General features: G+C 52.6%; 2 protein-coding genes across 37 annotated transcripts in view; both read right to left on the bottom strand.

Annotated features, from left to right (window-relative positions):
- Positions 1–633: 633 nt before the first annotated feature.
- RPLP0 (ribosomal protein lateral stalk subunit P0) lies at positions 634–4,808 on the bottom strand. Its single transcript, XM_059040578.2, has 8 exons — positions 4,761–4,808; positions 4,398–4,499; positions 3,295–3,470; positions 3,098–3,185; positions 2,822–2,968; positions 2,541–2,726; positions 1,541–1,681; positions 634–869 (listed from the first exon to the last, which is right to left on the bottom strand). Exons 2-8 carry the CDS (start codon positions 4,449–4,451, stop codon positions 705–707), a joined length of 957 nt encoding a protein of 318 aa, XP_058896561.1. The 5' UTR covers positions 4,452–4,499; positions 4,761–4,808; the 3' UTR covers positions 634–704.
- Positions 4,809–7,804: 2,996 nt separating this feature from the next.
- Positions 7,805–17,864, bottom strand: part of PXN (paxillin) — a 44,593-nt gene continuing 34,533 nt past the window's right edge. For 6 of the 36 annotated variants that reach the window (XM_067015383.1, XM_067015381.1, XM_067015382.1 and 3 more), the window contains 6 exons: positions 17,459–17,594; positions 11,985–12,155; positions 11,690–11,863; positions 11,044–11,125; positions 10,755–10,903; positions 7,805–9,969 (listed from right to left, as the gene is read on the bottom strand). In XM_067015383.1, coding sequence (XP_066871484.1) covers positions 9,703–9,969; positions 10,755–10,903; positions 11,044–11,125; positions 11,690–11,863; positions 11,985–12,155; positions 17,459–17,594 — 979 coding nt within the window. In that variant the 3' untranslated portion in view covers positions 7,805–9,702. Of the gene's footprint in view, positions 9,970–10,754; positions 10,904–11,043; positions 11,126–11,689; positions 11,864–11,984; positions 12,156–12,412; positions 12,515–13,160; positions 13,476–13,698; positions 13,978–15,163; positions 16,040–17,458; positions 17,595–17,864 lie in introns of all 36 variants that reach the window. The other 30 variants (XM_067015369.1, XM_067015355.1, XM_067015370.1 and 27 more) reach the window with 16 other exon arrangements.

Here is a 17,864-nt window from a genome sequence, read left to right as displayed (position 1 = left end):
AGCTCTGGAGCTGAGAGAAGAGCCTGCCCGGGGACAGCTTCTTAAGACAAGGCCACAGGGTGGGAGGCTGCGGGTAGTGGGCCTCATGGTCCAGAGTTGCTTAAGTTTTATTCAGCATGCAGACCTGCCAGCTCTGTAACTAGTTCAAATACGGTCTGCACAGCTCAGTTGTCGTCCCGGTCAGCAACGGCTTTCAAACTTTTGAGTCCCTGTTACAACTAGCACATTACTGGGTGACCCGGTGCAAATCGACAAGTGAAACCTAAGATTCACAACACCTACAGTATCAGCTGTTCTATCTCCATAAATAACGGTCACCACTAAACTCATCATTAGTCACATCACCACCCAGTTTGAAAAACCCTGGCAGCACTCATCCAGTGCTTATCTCAATATGACACCCTACTCAGTATCTTGGAGTGACCCAGGATAGTGGCCTGATGGTCATAGAATCAATTCCACTTAATAATACAGTTAAAGCTGGGTCCACAAAAAGTACAGGAGAGCAGTACTTCACTTACAAAGAGGACACCAACTGTCAACTCCAAATAAAGCTTATGATTTTACCATGGCTTTAGTTTCTAGCACACAGAACTATAACCTCAAAATGCACAAAATGAAAAATCCAGAGACTTGTAAGAGAAGTAAGCCTTTATTTCCTTGTTTCACAAATAAAGCCGGCTGAGTTGGCTGCTTTTTGGTGATTAGTCAAAGAGACCAAATCCCATGTCCTCGTCCGACTCCTCCGACTCTTCCTTTGCTTCAACCTTGGCTGGGGCTGCAGCAGCAGCAGCAGGAGCAGCAGTGCTGGCAGCTGCCACGGGGGCAGCAGCCACAAATGCAGATGGATCAGCCAAGAAGGCCTTGACCTAAAGCAAGGGGAAAAGTTCATGGTCAAAATAGTCATCTACACCCCCTACGACCCACAACCCTTCAGCCTCTGCAGAGCTCTAGTTTTAAGGACCAATTTCCATATCAGTGAAATCTTCCTCTGGAAGTGACCAGACAGGACAGCTTGGGTATAGCCTGGTGATTTTAGGCCCAGCTCTTACCCCTCTTTAAGTCTCTTGTAATTTCTAAAGTCGAGGACACGCCTCCCCTGCCTCCCAACCTCAAGTATACAGTTGGCCCTCTGTATCGAGAGGTTTCAGATTCACAGATTGAACCAACTGCTGATCAAAAAAAGGAAAAAATTTCCGAAAAGCAAAACCTGAATTTTCTGCACGGGGGCATTACTTACATTGCAGTCACACTGTATTTACAAACCATTTACATAGCATTCACATTGTATTAGGTATTGTAAGTAACCTAGAAATGTTACTTAACATAACACCATTTTATACAAGGGACTTGAGCACCCATGGATTTGATGTCCATGGGGAGCCCTGGAACCAGTCCCCCTAGGGTATCTATACTCTTAAAATGTATCTGCTACATAAAACACTAGTATAAAAACATTAAATCAGCAGGCAGCTATTTATCCTCCTGCTAATAACTGTCAGGTCTGCTGTGATCCTGGTGGATTTTTTTTTTTTTTTACCTTTTCAGCAAGTGGGAAGGTGTAATCAGTCTCCACAGACAAAGCCAGGACCCGCTTGTACCCACTGATGATAGAGTGGGGTACAGACGCAACAGTTGGGTAACCAATCTGCAGACATATGCTGGCAACATTGCGGACACCCTGTGAAAGGAAGGGGAAAAAAAAGAAAAAAAAAAAAAAATCACACTTCAGGTGTGATGTCTTTGCTGTTGAGTCCAAGCAAAGCTCAACAGCAAACAAGACTTGCTAGATTAGTATATTAGTCTCACACAGGACACTTCACCTCACACCAAATGCTTCTGGCAGGGAAATTCAGACCCAATAATTTATAAATGCTTTATGCTGTTATGCTCAACATGGGCATTCCCTATACCATGATGGTGGCATTTACTTCAAAAGCCACCATCTTGTGAAAATATAAACTATTAACATAACCACTGCATTCCAAGAAAGAAAAACATTAAATTAGTTCCAGATGTGAATTTCATTCACTAGTGAAATTTCCAAAAGTAACTGGAGTTGAGTATGTATAATTGCAATGTTCCCTTCATCCAAGAAAAAAGGAATTATATCTCCTACCACCTTATTTGTTAACTGGAGGATATATTAGTGGCAAAAACTAAGCAAGAACAGTCCCTGAAAGAGTCCATCTTCCCAAGACAGGGTACTTGGCAACACTGATGTATTAACTACCTCACCTTCTCATTCCTCTTTTGACTCACTGACACTACTCAAAATCTCGTATCTTACTGCATGCCCTAGAATAACAGCCCTTACCATGTGCCCAGCACGTTCTAAGGCTTTACATTCATTAATTCATTAGGTCCTTCAACAATCTGATATTGCTATTGCCATTTACAGACAAGGAAACTGAGGTACAGATTAAACAACTGTCTCTGGTTATTACACTGCTAGTCAGCTGCATGGCCAGGATTCAGTCTGAAGCTAGACACTCTCTCAACTATTAATGCAAGAAAGGCTTGGAATGGGCAGCGTGTACCTCCAGGAAGCGAGAATGCAGAGTTTCCTCTGTGATGTCAAGTACTTCAGGGTTGTAGATGCTGCCATTGTCAAACACCTGCTGGATGACCAGCCCAAAGGAGAAGGGGGAGATGTTCAGCATGTTCAGCAATGTGGCTTCACTGGCTCCCACTTTGTCTCCAGTCTTAATCAGCTGCACATCACTCTGAAGAACAAGGGAGTTGGCAGTTAACACATGGACAATCCAGCAGGTCGGCAGCAACCGAGCCCAGCTAGCGCTGGCAAGCCAGGTCCACTCACCAGGATTTCGATGGTGCCCCTGGAGATTTTAGTGGTGATGCCTAAAGCCTGGAAGAACGAGGTCTTCTCAGGCCCCAGACCAGTGTTCTGGGCAGGCACAGTGACTTCACATGGGGCTATGGCACCAGCACGGGCGGCAGCTGGCACCTGAACAAAAAAATGAGAAACAGTGAGAAGTCTTCTCTCCACAGACAACCTGAGAACAGTCAGTTCTGTCGCTTTTAAGGAGCCAAAAATTAATAAGGTCTCTCCAACCAACCTGATTCTCCCCTTTACCTTATTGGCCAGCAGCATGTCCCTGATCTCAGTGAGGTCCTCCTTGGTGAACACAAAGCCCACGTTCCCCCGGATGTGAGGCAACAGTCTGCAAAGAGAAGTTTATGGCAGACGGTCACTTTTCAGCACAGTTCTTCTCCAGGAAAAGGGAGGACACTGAAAAAGGCGGATAAAGATGCCCAGGAGGATGAACTGACTTCTCCAAAGCTGGGTTGTTTTCCAGATGCCCTCGGATGGCCTTGCGCATCATTGTATTCTTGCCCATCAGTACCACGGCCTTCCCTCGGAGAGACATGCGGATCTGCTGCATCTGCTTGGAGCCCACATTGTCTGCTCCCACAATGAAGCATTTCGGATAATCATCCAGAAGTTGCTACAGAAACAAGCCACAAACAAGCAACGTTTCACAGGACAAAAGAGGGAAGAGATTAAGAGAAACCAAATCCCACAATAACTGGTTTCCATCTCACTCCCTTTCTTCTATGCTTTTGAAATGTCTCAGAGACTAGGACAATTCCTCTTACTGCCAGCTGCCCGAGTTAAAACAACGCTAGATTTTTCAAAGATTTGCTTGCTGAGTATGAATGGTGAAAATTATGTTTCTACATTCAATCAAAGAATTTTAATTTAACCTTCATTTTTAATTTTTCCCAACCATGAAGCACGTTTCTGTTTCATCAAATCAGCTGCCTTAATAGAAAAGAATACTCTTCCAAGTAAGGTTAGATTTAAATTATTCAAGATACAACATAAAGCAAATATAGTAAAATTTTGCTTGTACGACCTAAGTTGTGGGTATGTGATCATTTTACAATTCTTTTAAGTTTTTTGTGAGTCTGAAACCCTGAATACAGTGGACGAAACTCTACAACGCATCCTAATGCCTGAAGAGCAGCATGGTTAGCATTTCTAGGCAGGGAAAGACCCAACCAACTCAAGGCCATCCAAGAGAAAGCATTCACTTTAAGTTTAGTTTCTTGACAAGTAGGACCTGAATATGCAACAACTTGACTCTTTATAAGTTAATGCTCTAGGCATTAACTCTAATTAATTAAATAATTAATTAACTCTAGGCGTTAATGCTGTCACCCTAGGAGCCACTTAACGTGCCTGAGCCTGTTTACCTGCAACAAAGGGAGGAGGAAGGGCGCGGATCTCGGGAAACTGGGAAGATTAAATGAGATTTGCCTAAAACGGCCTAATGTGATAGTAGGCACTCAGCACATGGCTGCTGACTGTCCCTGTTAGTGTCCGGGGCCGAAGCAGCACGGTGGGCGGCTGGGACCCGCCCCGCACTTACGATGATCTTAAGGAAGTAATTGGACTTCCAGGTCGCCCTGTCTTCCCTGGGCATCACTGCGGTGCGTCAGGGATTGCCACGCAGGGTTTAAAGACGATGTCACTGAAGAGAGAAAGGGAGCTCAAGACACCCCGACACAAGTTCCCACGACATGGCGGGCTCCAAGCCCAAAGCACACGTGGAGCAGACCGCGCGCGGGCGCCCGCCGCCCCGGCCCGGGGCTACATTTGCCGCCGCCGCCGCCGCGGCCCAAGCCAAACAGGCCCAGACCCTGCAGTCCCGAAGCGCCCCCCCAAAGAACCCCCGAAGAACCCCAGCCTCCCCGCCAGCAGTCCCGGGTGAGACTGCAGAGTACAAACGAACCTCACTCCAGGACGCCTGGCGAGAGGAGGGCCTCTCCCCGGCTTGCATAATTTATAGGTGAACGAAGCAGCCAATTAGAAGCTGCGGACAGCGCCCCCATCTATTGGCTGAGGTCAACGTCTGTCTGGAGAAGCCGGATTGATACAGACAACCATTGGATGATATCGGTGCCATTCCAACCAACAGGAAGCTTCCTTTAAACGAGGTAATTAAAGGAGGGCACTGCTGTGTGTTGGAGGACCTTTCTCAGAGTTGCTTCCCTCTGCCGGGCTGGAGCCGCTCTCGTGTAGGCGCTAGAGTTTGCGAGCTGAGTCCACGTTTCTTCCGGTCAAGTCGGAACTAAAGAGTAGGACGTGGAGCTGAGAAATAATTGCTCATGAAAAAAAAGAAAAGAAAAAAAATGCTCATGGTTTAGAAACAGAATGGTCTCTTGTCTCCTCTGCAGTTTGTTCTCCCTATCAAAACAAAGGAATCCTTTAAAACCTAAGTCAGATCATTTCCTCATCTCCTCAAAATTGTTTAAAGGCTCCCCATTTTCCCCTCAGTAAAAAGCCTAAAACTTAAATAGCCTACAAGGCTCTACATGATCTGTTCCCCACCTCCACCCGTATAATCTAATCTCCAATTTGCCTACTGATTCATTTCCTTCCAGCCGGATGATGTTGCACTAGCTATTCCCTCTTCCTGGAAGCCTTCTTGCCGATATCCACACCTCCATCGAGTCTTCGCTCAAATATCACATGCTGGAGGCCTGCTCTGATTGCCCTATTCAAAATTACCCAAAAACCACTCCCATTCCCCCCCTTCCTCTGTTCTATCTTTTTGGCAGCACTTACACCTTGTAACACACTATATAACTTATTTGTTACATTGTTGTTTGTCTCTCTCTGCAGATTTTTGCCTTGTGCCTGGCACATAGTGTGAGCTTATAATAAATATTTGTTGAATAAATGGATGCAGGGTTTGCAGACAGATAACCTTGGATGCATATCCTTGTTCTGCCACGTGCTAGCTGTGTCATCTTAGGAAGTGATTTCACCTTGCTGACCCTCTGTTTCCCTTTCCTTATCGGTAAAACGGGGATAATAGTATTCACATTCTAGAGCAATATGTCTTAAGACAACACAGTTCCTGGAATATAGGAGGAAATCACGACATGTCAACTTATTTTATTACACCTTCATTCAACACTTACTTGAACAATTGTGCTAGATCAATAAATATCTTTGGGGACTTCCCTGGCGGCACAGTGGATAAGACTCCATGCTCCCAATGTGGGGGCCCGGGTTCAATCTCTGGTCAGGGAACTAGATCCCACACACATGCCACAACTAAAGAGCCCTGGAGACGCAACTAAGGAGCCCGTGTGCCACAACTAAGACCCGGTGCAACCAAATAAATAGAATAAAATAAATATGTTTTTAATGAATGAGCTTAGATCCTAGGTTGGAAGTGGGGAGGGGTTCTCCCTATCTCCATCCTTTTCACTTGACCAAGTTAGAAACCTTGGTATGTTGTTTTCAAGCCTCCTGGTGCCTCTGATAAGCCTGTATAGAGAACTGCTGGAGTCCATTACTGCTAAGATCTCATTTGAGTGACAATGCATTGATATAACTGCATGCTCAGCATTGTGCTAAGTACTTTGTGCACATTACCACTGTTAATCTTTGCAACAGGGTGACACAAGAGGGTAGAGATATGGGAACATATGTATATGTATAACTGATTCATTTTGTTGTAAAGGAGAAACTAACACACTATTGTAAAACAGTTGTACTCCAATAAAGATGTTTAACAAAAAATCTTTGCAACAATCCCCCAAGGAGGTACAGTATTAGTATTTCACTTTTATTGATAAAAAAATTCACAGAGGTTAAATAATACACCCAATCCATCAGCTGATAAGTGGTGGCTTCAGAACCGAAATCTAGGAGCAAGTTCAAAGCCCATGGGCTGGGCTTCCCTAGTGGCGCAGTGGTTGAGAATCCGCCTGCCGATGCAGGGGGCATGGGTTCGTGCCCCGGTCTGGGAAGATCCCACATGCTGCAGAGCGGCTGAGCCCCTGAGCCATGTACAGTCCCTTCCAAACCCTAAGGCTGTTTCCCTCCAAATGCACTTTTCCAAGTATATATGTTTTCACATAGTAACTTCCCAAGGACATCCTGGCTCTGATGATATAAATATTGTCTCTAATTATAGTACATCAATATAATGGAATACCATGAAGCCATTAAAAAATGATGCACATATTTATTTATTGACATGGTTAAATACAAAGTATAACTGAGTGAAAAAACAAATTACAATGAAGTATATGGTGTTCATTTATAGAAATAAATCCAACATGGGCTGGTGAAGGTGATTTTCACTTCTGAGCTTACTGTAAAAGGGTCAGGGTTCAGACTAGAAGTCAACATGCAGCTTTTGGAGGACCATTCCAAACAACAGGAAAACTGTGAAGTTACAAAGCTGTCCAGGAAGCTCACAAAGACCCGGGACTGGAGTTCTGGCCCTGATGAGAGCGAGGAAGCATGCAAATACAGACATGACCACCAGGGGGCAGTCGAGAACCATCCTCAACTGTAAGTGAAGCCACTTTCAACTGGGAAGGTTTTACACCCGTGGTGTGGTGCCGGAACATGGGAGTCGTGGTGTCTGGTCAATGTAGGAACACAGACAGACAAAGCCCGGGGTTCACATCCTGTCTCTGTGCTCATTCACAGGATACCTTGTGCACGTCCGTTCTATCTGAACCTCTTTCCCATCCATGAGCGTAAGGCCACCCCCAGGCCCATGTTAAGGATGCCCTTGGTGAATCCATGGCAAATTGCAGTGGGCAGCGCCTGACCCATGCAGGAAGCCAGGAGGACCACAACAAGTGCCCTGTGGGACAGGGATCCCATCCCCAAGGCTTTGGCCTCCAGTAAGTGAACTTCAATGATTTACCCCCAAACTGTGGTCCTTGTGAGCCTGGGGAGGGTTTGGTATCTTTTCTGAGACTAAGCTGTTAATCTCAGACCACAGAGAAACAGCACTAGCACAGGTGAAAATAATGGCAAACTTTATTGGCATAAATCACAGGAATTGAAATGGGGAAAAGCCAGGTTATAAGTTTACAGAGAAAAAAAATTAAAATCAAATCATCAAATAACCATTGACCCAGAGGGTGGACCTCTTAAACCCCAGGTCCTCTAGGGGAGGGGTCACTGTAAACAGAGCAATAAGGCCTGTGGGTAGACGTGGAGACATCAGACCCGTGGCGGGGCCTGGCTGACCTCCCCAGACCCGGGCTGCTCTCAGCCCTGCCACCAAGGAGGGACCCTCTTCCCTCCCTGGGAAGCCTCCTTGAGAGGCTCAACACACCCAGTCTCTGCTAGGAGGCTAGCAGAGTGGTCTGGCTCTTCCTCACTTTAGACCGCACTGGGACCCCATTCCACTAACCCAGAACCCCAGCCCTACCTGTCTCATCCTTGGGGGAGAGCACTCTGGGGGCTTCCTGTTGCTTCAGCGAGATCTTGTCCTTTTGCCCAGAATCCTAGCAGGCCCCCAGCCAACGACCTGGGCTCTTTTCCCTAGGACACCAGTCTCCAGGGAGGGCAGGAAATTTGGGGAAGGGATGCACCCAGTGGAATCAACAAGACTAATGGTCAAAATCAGATACCAGCTTTCCTGAGGAGGCAGAAGAGCCCCAGAGAAGCAGTGAGAAGGCCGAGAATGTTCTCTTTGTTGCCAGAAAGTTCACAGGGGAGTGGACACTCCTAATGGCTTACTTAGGAAACAGCACCCCCAAAACGTACTTCCTCCTTCTCCTCCCTCAGGAACAGGACGGATGAGGTTCAGAATTCTAGGCCCCAAAGGGCAAGACACCCTTAAGGCCGGTTTCAGTGAAGAGCTTGCTGGCCTGGATAGTAAGGAAGGGGTTTCAAAATACAGCAGTTTATAAAAAACAGTCCTTGTGAGCTGTGAAGTTAAAGAAGGGGAGTCCCAGTTCACCTGCTTATGCTAAGAAAAAATAAAATACAAATTGCTTCCCCGCCTCCGAACCCTCAGTACAAGGCAAACCCCATATACCAGAGCCACCGTGGCATGCACAGGACAGTGGCAGTGCACATGGGGGAAAGGTACAAAAGGAGACAGCTTTAAAATCTCTTCAAAATCATTTTTGTATAGAGAAGTAAAAGCAACTCAGATGTTATGAATTCAAACCTCAGTGTAGAAATCTATCAAAGTTGGTACAGTGTCCAGGCACAGGGTGAAACCCCACCTCACACCATCCCCGGAGAAGGAGGAAGTGACTATAAAACATTATTGCTGGAGAGGCCTTTCTCAGTAGAACCAGAGCAGTTACAGGGGTCAGGGGGCAGCTGCCCAGGCCTGGGGAGACTGGAAGGGCAGGAGGTGCACAAGGAATCTTCCGTGGCCCCTTGGACACTTCCGCCCTTGGATGAATGGATGGGTGGATGCTGGCATTGTCTGGAGGGAGCTGCTGTCCCCTGATACTCTCAAAACAAGGATAATTAGGTTGTGGGGGGAGGATAAGGATGAAAAGAGGCCCCCATGTGACCCTGCCTGCCCTCCCCACCCCCACCCCCAGCTCCACTGCCGAAATATGAGTGAGAGATGGCTCCAGTGTGGGGTGCTGGCCTGGCCAGGTGGGTTTGTGGGGACACAGGTGGAGCCCTCCAGCCTCTGCCTCTGGGGAGCGTGAAGAGCTGGCAGCCTGGGGGGAGCTGCAGGAGGAGGAAGGAGGCCCAGAGGCTCTGGCAGGGGGTAAGAAAAGCAGGCGGGACCCCTCAGGACCCTCTTGCCATCCTGCACCAGCCAAGGACGCGGTTCCAGTTTCAGTCGGGTTTGCCCCTTCACCCCTGGGCGAGGCCTCTGGGTCACAGGAGCAGTGGGGAGGCTGGGCCGGGAAGCGGGGCAGAGGAAGGGATGAGCGCGCCTAGCAGAAGAGCTTGACGAAGCAGTTCTGACAGTAAGGCTTGTCGTTCTGCTCCTTGAAGGTGCCCTTGTTGAGCTGCTTGAGGCAGAAGGCACAGACAAAGTGCTCCGGGTGGAACTTCTTGGCCATGGCGGTGATGCAGCGGCCCGTGATGGGCTTCTGGCAGCCGGAGCACAGCGAGCCCCGCCGCTCGTGGTAGTGCACCTCACAGTAGGGCTGCCCGTCATGCTCGAAGAAGCTGCCATTGACAAATGGTGTGAAGCATTCCTGGAGACAGAAGAGGGGTGGGGCGGGGCGGCAGGGGGCTCAGGCTGGGACTGGGGGCTGAGGCAGCTCCCAGGTGACGGGCAGGAGACAGGGTCATCACATTCGAGACGATTCCCCCTTGCTGAGCATCCTCTACGTGCCAAGTGTGGTGCTAAACGCTTATTGAATTCTCCCAATGACCTTGACTTGCCACTGCTAAGTTGCACTGCCTGGATTCAGACACGGGTCTTACGCCTGGGCACTTCCGCAGGTGGCTTAATGGTGTGCCCAGAAACCCTGGTGTCGAGAAAAGGGTTCCAGGGTCAAACTCTGCATCCTAGATTCCCATTTGGAGATCCAAAGGCACGCTTAGGTATTAAAGGCTCTGACAAGTCTGGCAATGAACGGTTTCCCAAACTTATGTGATCAGGGGACACCTACTGGATCTCTAATAACATCTGGGGGACATTACCCCCCAGAATGCAGTCTGGAAACCATTGTCCATTTCCGCTAAGGCTACTAAATGCTTGCATTATCTCATTTCACTCTCACACACCCTTCTCCCGAACGTGACCCATCTCAGGGCTGTTGCACAGGACCACCTTGCTCTTGGTTTCTGCCAGCCTCAGTACGAGCCCTGGCCCAGGACCTACTGCACTTGAAGGAGTGTACCCCCTGCCTTCTCACCTCATTAATACCCCCAAACAGGGCCTGTAAATCGGATTCAGAAAGCACAGTGAGGTAGGCCCTTCTCTCCCCACTGCCCGCTCTCGGCCCCCTCCAGAGGAGGGCTGGGGGCCCCTTACCCGACACACAAAGCACTCAGGATGCCACAGGGTGTTGAGGGCCGAGATGTAGTTCTCCAGGATGGCTCGGGCGCAGCCGCCACACTTGGGGGCGAACATGTCAAAGTAATCCTTCCGGCAGTAGGCCTTGCCGTCTTTCTCATGGAACCCTGAGGAGGGGGGTTGTAGGGGGCAGATGAGGCCTCCAGAGGAGGAGCCACCCTGACTCCAGCCTCAACAAGGTCTCCCACCATGCCCCCACCTCCCCAATGCTCCGGGCGACAGCAAGTGAGAAGGGTACGCTCAGTACCTTCAGGCCCAAAGAAGGCTCCACACTGGGCACAGAAGAAGTGCTCAGGGTGCCACGTCCGGTCAAGGGCTGTCACCACTTTCTGTGAAAGCAAAGTGTGGGACCAGAGCTGAGCAGCTGCCCCACTGGACAGATCCCACAGCTGAGACCTGAAGGCAAAGCCATCCTTCCGCCCCGCCCCCAGCCCCAGCCAAGGAAAGAGTATAACACTCCCAAGGTGGGGCTCTCTCCCAACCGTGCTCTTCTGAACACCACTGAGAATTCCGACTTATTGAAGGATGTAATACGTCAGGCACACTCTGTCTCCTTTAATCCTCATGTGCAGTTGAGATCATAGGTTCTATTGTGACTCCCATTTTATAAGGGAAGAAACTCAGGCTCAGAGAGGCTAGACATTTCCCTAACATCACACAGCAGGAGAGTGAGGGAGCCCTCACTTCACTCCATTTACCTGGGCAGGACTCCTAACCTCTGGGAGTCTCAGCAGAAGGGAATCGGGGATGAGAGGTAGCGCTGCTTAATGTGCATTCGGACGGGCCGTGCATCCGGCCTGAGTGTGAATCCCAGTTTCCTAGCTGTGTGAGCTCGGCCATGTAATGTGACCTCTCTGAGCCTCAGGTGGCACCACCTGCACCCAGGAACTCACATCCAGGATGGGCCCGTTGCAGTAGTAGCAGCGCGGAGAGAAGAGGTTGTGATAGTCCTTTTCACAGTAGGGCTGTCCATCCCGCTCAAAGAAGTTCCGGGATCCGATCTCCTCCTGGCAGTGGGTGCAGACGAAGTGCTCTGGGTGCCACGTCTTCCCCATGGCGGTCACGACCTGCGGAGGGAGGCACGATATGGTTCAGGATCCAGGTCTGCCACAAAGCACCGTCCCAGAGAAGCCAAGGTCCCATGCCCACCTGCTGCTCCCTCCCCTGCCCCACCCACCCCATCATCACCTGCCCAGCGATGGGTTTCTTGCAGGCCCCGCAGACCCCCTTGGCGACTGTGGCGACCCCCAGTTTGTTCAGGTCAGACTGCAGGCTCCCCAGCATGCTGTCAAGCTGGCTCCCAGGCTTTGGGGGCCCTCCCGGGGGAGAGCTGCTCCCTGTCCTCCCCTGGGCCATGAACTGTGGAGAGAGGGGAGAGGGCAGGTGAGGACATCCGGGCCTTGGGGATGGGGTTCGCAGCACCAGGGGCTCTCCCCTCTCCTGGACAGACGGGCTGATGGAGGCAGGAAGTGCAGCCCCTCCAGGGGCTTCAGAAGCCCTCAAGGTGGGAGTGGCATCTGCAAGACATTCTGGTGTCAGAGGGGCTCACGGTGGGCCTGACCGAGCCCTGGGCACACACGGCAAGCAGGACATTAAGCCCCAGCCTTGGCACTGACCCCTCCCTCGTCCTGCCCTTCAGGGCTGCTCTGGCTGCTGTTCGGAGGCCAGCCGGCCGCCCAGCACAGCTCTCCGTCCACTCTTTGTTCCAGGCCCTGGATCTTAGATAGGGGAGGAAACAAGAATAAGAATTTCTTTTTTCTTAATTAAGGAAGAAAGAATAAGAGACCTTGTCATCGGACCACTTCACAAAAAGGACTTTAAGATGAAATGAAAGGATGGATTTTTTTTTTTTCCCCTACTAGCAGTACCAAAATCAGGAGAACAAGTCTAGAGAAAAACAACCACGACAGAGAGGCCCAGGGAGAGATGAAGAGGGAGAGAGAGGTAAGCCAACCAAAAGGTGCAGGACTTAGGGAGGGGAGGTGATGGGGCTGGAGAGCAAGGAGCCCTCGCCAGGTACTGGGTCTGGGTCTGAAGGTGGGGGAAATAGGTTTTGGTTTTCCTTCTGGGAATGGCTTCCTCAGATGGAGCCTGGGGCAGGACCGAGAGGGGGCAGGAAGGGGTAGGCAGAGGGGAGGCCCCACGGGGAAGAAAGAGGGCAGCTGACGTCTCGGGGGTCAGAGAGTGGACATCAGGTTAAGCAAGGGTCCAGGGTCAAGGCCAGGTCTCAGGAAGGACCATGGTACCATGCAGGGCTTGTGGATGGAGGAACAGAGGGGGTGTGTATGTGTGCAGAGTAAGAACACCACTTGAGCATAAGGACAGGGACAGGTAGGGCTGGTGTCTGGGCCCCGGGAGGCCTGCCTGCATCGGGGGGAAGAGTGGGTCCTCGTCGGTCTGGCAGCCCATGGACCTCACAGAGTGGGGCGCAGGAGTGGGCGGGGTGGGGCCCTGCACACCGTCTTCCCGTGGCCCCGCCCCAGCACTCTGGACCCCGGGGGGACCTCGAGGAAGAACCGAGGGCCCCAGGGTGGAGGAGGTGGGCGGGCTGGGCCGGGGAGAAGAACTGCTGGCCGAGGCGTCTTTGCGATGCTGGAGCAAAGGGCTGGGAGGAGGAGGAGAAGGCAGAACAGAGAAGGTTCTTCTCAGGGGAATGGGAGAGCCAGGAGGGAAGACAACCTGGGAGGAAGAAGAGAGGGAGAGAGATGAAGGCAAAGGCGGAGGAAACATTAGCTCAGCAAGCAGGGGCTCCCTGGGGCCCTCCCACTCTGGCACCAAGAGTGAGGCTGGCCTCACAAGACCACGGGACAGGACCCCCCCACATGCCAAACTTCCCCACTGGCCGCTGCTGGGGAAGAACTGGAGGACCTCCGCCCCGGCCCAGCCCTGGGCACCTACTCACTACCTTCTCTACCAGCTGCCCCCTAGCCCGCCTCCCACACGGCTGCACAGTGATGACGACGCCCTCGGTCAGCCAGTCCTCGGCAGAGGCCCCCGAGGCCCCCTCGGCCTCCTCCACCTCCGGCTGGATGCCCAGCCGACCCTGCAGCTCCGCGATGAGCCGCTCCTGGGACGGGGTCCTGCTCAGGGTGGCGGGGTCCAGCTGGCGACGAGGGGAGGGCTCCCGGGACATGGGGTGAGCGTGGCCGGTCTCCCGGCTCCTCCTGATCATGGAGCGGATCTGAGGGGGGGGGAGGGAAGCTGTCACAGGCCACTCTGGGCTCAGCAGATGCTGCTCAGTCCACACCCAAGAGCCCCCAGGAGGGGTGGGCAGGACCAAACCACCAGAGAAGAGCCAAGCTGAGCTAGGGTGGAGGCAGGGGGCAGAGCAGACTCCCTCCAAGTCAGCCCTGACACTGGGTAAGACACTTCACTTCCAGGGCCTCAGCTTTTCCATCCTTGAAATGGGGTAATGGTATTTTCTCAGCAGCCTTACAGGGTTATTACAAGAATTATTTGAAAGAATGTAAGTGGACATTCTTGAAAGGGCATAAGAATTTCCCTTCCTCCCTCCCTCCCTCCCTTCCTTTTTTTGATTCGTAGTAGAAAAAAATGTAGTCTTTCCTTACAGTAAATCCTTCAACCAGGTTTTTTTTTCCCTGTTTACATTATAACCTACTTGTTTCTAGCAGTTTGGTTTTTTTTCTTTTTTTTTTTTGGCTGCGCTGTGTGTCATGCAGGATCTTAGTTTCCCGACCAGGGATCAAACCCATGCCCCCTACATTGGGAGTGTGGAGTCTTAACCACTGGACTGCCAGGGAAGTCCTGGTTTGGTTATTTTTGTTGTTGTTTTATTTTACTTTGTTTTTGAAAAGGACCTAAAATTTTAATCAAGAAGCGAATAATAACCGTCAACGTCAGCCACGGCTTATTGGGGACCGTGTGCTATGTTCTTTCTAAGCACCTTCCAGGCATTACTTCATTTAACCCTCTGGACAACTCTGGGGGAAATGGTCTATTACCCTCATTTTAAAGAAGAGAAAACTGAGGCTGGTTCGGGCGTTGCCCAAGGTCACCCAGGGAGCAAGTGTTGGAGGCGTGGTTTGTATTCAGTTCTATCTGGTTCCCAAGCCCACGCTTTTCATTCCACACACACCCCATCAGGATGTCAGGGGAAGCTCATCTGAAGGAAAAAGCCTTGATCAAGCAAGAGGCAGGGTGCCACTAAGAGAAATCCCAGGGCTCAGGGAACTCCGCTGGCCCCACAGAGCCCACTGCTGGCTGTCAGGGTCTTAGGCCACGGCGTCTCGGAATCGGCTGCCCAAGCAAACATGCACAGAGCGGGTGGCTGCATGCAATTAGCCAGGCGTGGTCCACGTGCGGCCTGCCGGGGCCATGCCTAGCACCTAGCAGCCGTGCGAGCTCACGCCTGCCTGGCCAGAGGTGGAAATCCTCTCCGTGGTGTTGGGTGTGTCCACGACCACAGCCTGTGGAAGTTCTGGCCGTTCCCTCCTGGCCTCTGCAGCAGCTTCAGTGGTGCCCTCTGGCCTCCTGGGGGTCTTGGGTCCCTGGGCTGGCCTGACCAGGCTGCCCCCCGTGGCCGTCTCTCCACCTAACTGCTCCTCCTCAACTGGGGCAGGGCATCTGCTCTCTGGCTCCCCTGGCTCTGGCCTTGCCCTCTCCTTCTGCTGTCCACGTGCCTTCATGAGACTCCAGGTATCCGGGAAGATAGCCTGACGGTCCACAGCCGTGGCGGCTGGCTCAATTACTTCCTGGAAGCTGGGCATAGCTCCCCGGGGGAACTCAGGCCTAAGCGCCTCCAGAGCCCACGGACACTCCCATGTGGCAGCCACGGCCTCTACTGGGCACAGAGGGTTGGCCGACAGCACTTGGGGTTCCCCAGCCTCCTGGAGACCTGTGCACCCAGCGTGGGGTAGAGTGTGGCTGGGGGGCACCCTGGAGAACTCACTCACCAGGCTCGCGTTTGGTGGGTCCCTCCAAACGCAAGCCTGGCTCTCTGCACCCGGTGGCCCCAGAGAACTCTCCGTGGAGGGAGACCTTGAGTTGGGGGTGTCAGGCATCTCCCCAAGGCCAGCCAAATCAAGCCAGCTGGGGGCCACATTGTCCTCAGGGCAGAGGACCTCCAGGGTGTGGCCGTGGCCTCGAAGGGAAGGTTTCCTAGGGGGTGGCAGGAATACAGAGGGCCCAGGAGGAGGAAGAGGAGGAGAAAGTATGTGGTATGGGGATGGAGCTGAGTTGGGCAGCAGCCTTGGGGAGCTCAAGGCCACAGCAGAGGAGCTGGTCTGGAGAAGGAGAAAGACAAAAGACAGAGGGGAGAGGAGAGAGAGTTGGGAGAGATGAGGAAGGAAGCTCACTGCAAGGGGCAGGCTGGGCCTCAGGGCTCTGAGAGTCCCTGTCTACACTGACCAGACCATCTACACTGACAAGACCAAGGTGGTGGTGAAGCTGAGGCATGCGGACTGGCCCTGGAAGAAGACCCAGCCCCCAGAAAGGTTTTCCTGGGCTTCATATCTCTGGCTCCCATCAAACCCAGGCAGCAGAAAGCAGCCTCTGAGCCATGCCTGTTGGGCACAGCCCCCCGCCAATCCGAGTACAGACGAGGGAGAAAAAGCTAAGGTGAGGTGGGTCACGGGGAGGTCAGCCCAGGCACCAATCAAGGGACAGGAAGCCACGGGCAGCTCTCGGCTCTGTCTCTCCCAGACAATCCCAGCTCTCCTACATCCCGAGACCTTGCTCCAGGGGCACAGTGAGAACCAGCGCAGCTTCTCAAGGGATCTCAGAAAAGCAGCACAGCCTAAAGAGTGCTGGGGCAGGGCTCCCTTGGGCCAACTCCTGAGTCCAGTGTACTTGCTCCTGACTGTGGCCACTGAGAACCACTGGCACATGAGGGCCACAAGCCCAGGCTGCTCCCATCCTCCCCGCCCCGTGAAACCCCAGCCGAAGGGAGGTTTGGAGGCACCAGTGGGGCCAAGAGCCAGCTCCCCTCCTCCGATTCCCTAAGTCATGCCCCTGTGGAAGGGTGGAGTCAGCAACTGTTGGCGAGTTCAGTCCCCATCAGTCCCCATCAAAGCACTGCATGCTCTAAATAAAACATCTCGGGTCTGGCAGGCCTGGGGAGGAGATGAGGCGCCTCATGCAGGACTGGCCCAGTAGCCTGACGGGTGAGGTTTCCCAGAGAGAACTTGTGGGGACTCAGAGGCCCATGGAGGATGGAAGGAGGATGGCGTAAGAGGCCTGTGGATTCAGGAGCCAGAGGTAGAAAGAAAGGATGTGTTGAGGACAGCCAGCCAGCGTGGGAGATGGGGCTCCAGGGCAAATGACCTCTCGGCACAGGATCCCACACGGCCCAGCAGAGCACCCCCTCCCCTACCAAGAGCAGCCATCGACACAGGGTCCTTTGTCCCAGCCTCCTGATCCCTCGCCTGGGTGGCTGGGAGCTGAGAGCACCCAGGGAGGAAGGAATGTCCTGCTGAGCACGTCCTGCCTTCACAGGCTGAGAGGCAGCTCAGTCCCCACGTGGCTGGCCTGGCCCTCCCTCCCCCGTATCCTGGCAAGGCCAGGGCACTGCCTGCGGGGTCCCGGGCTCAGGGCGAGGCACCCAAACACGCAGGGGCCAAGTTCCAGCTACTCATGCTGAGGTACAGGAGGGGAAGGATGGGGGTTCTGAGGGGCCAGGGCAGGGAAGAGGGACCTCAGGGCACCTTAAAATCCGACAGCGAGGCCATCAGCTCATCCAGCTCCCTGGTGGCAGAAGAGGCGGAGATGCGTGTCTGCTGCTGGCTGGAGGTGACTCGCTGGGGGCTGCTCATCTCGCCCTGGTTCACAGTGATGGCAGGGCTGCACGCAGGCATGGCATCAGCGGGGACCCCAGAGGCCAGCCCGTGCACCCCCAGCATGTCCCTCCCCGCCCCAGGGGATTAACAATTCAGCTCTGTCACTGGGGTCCTGCCACCCCTAACCCCAGGGAAGCCCACCAGCTCCCAGTCTCTCCTAGGGACCCATCGTTGGGAGGGGCTGCTGTCAGCCAGCAGGACAGAGCACTGAGGTGAGCTGATGGGAGAGAGGTGAGGGCAGCTCAAATGCCACCTTTTCCAAGAAGACCAAGTC

Source organism: Kogia breviceps, chromosome 15 (genome assembly GCF_026419965.1).
Source record: "Kogia breviceps isolate mKogBre1 chromosome 15, mKogBre1 haplotype 1, whole genome shotgun sequence".
NCBI classification, from domain to species: Eukaryota; Metazoa; Chordata; class Mammalia; order Artiodactyla; family Physeteridae; genus Kogia; species Kogia breviceps.
This window is presented reverse-complemented; position numbering and strand designations above follow the sequence as displayed.

Excerpts from the sequence above, each read along its gene's own strand:
- RPLP0 (XM_059040578.2), bottom strand. The coding sequence starts at position 4,451 with ATGCCCAGGGAAGACAGGGCGACCTGGAAGTCCAATTACTTCCTTAAG. Across the intron at positions 3,471-4,397 it reads ATTACTTCCTTAAGATCATC|CAACTTCTGGATGATTATCC; the intron begins GTAAGTGCGGGG and ends TTGTTTCTGTAG. Across the intron at positions 3,186-3,294 it reads AACAACCCAGCTTTGGAGAA|ACTGTTGCCTCACATCCGGG; the intron begins GTCAGTTCATCC and ends TTCTCTTTGCAG.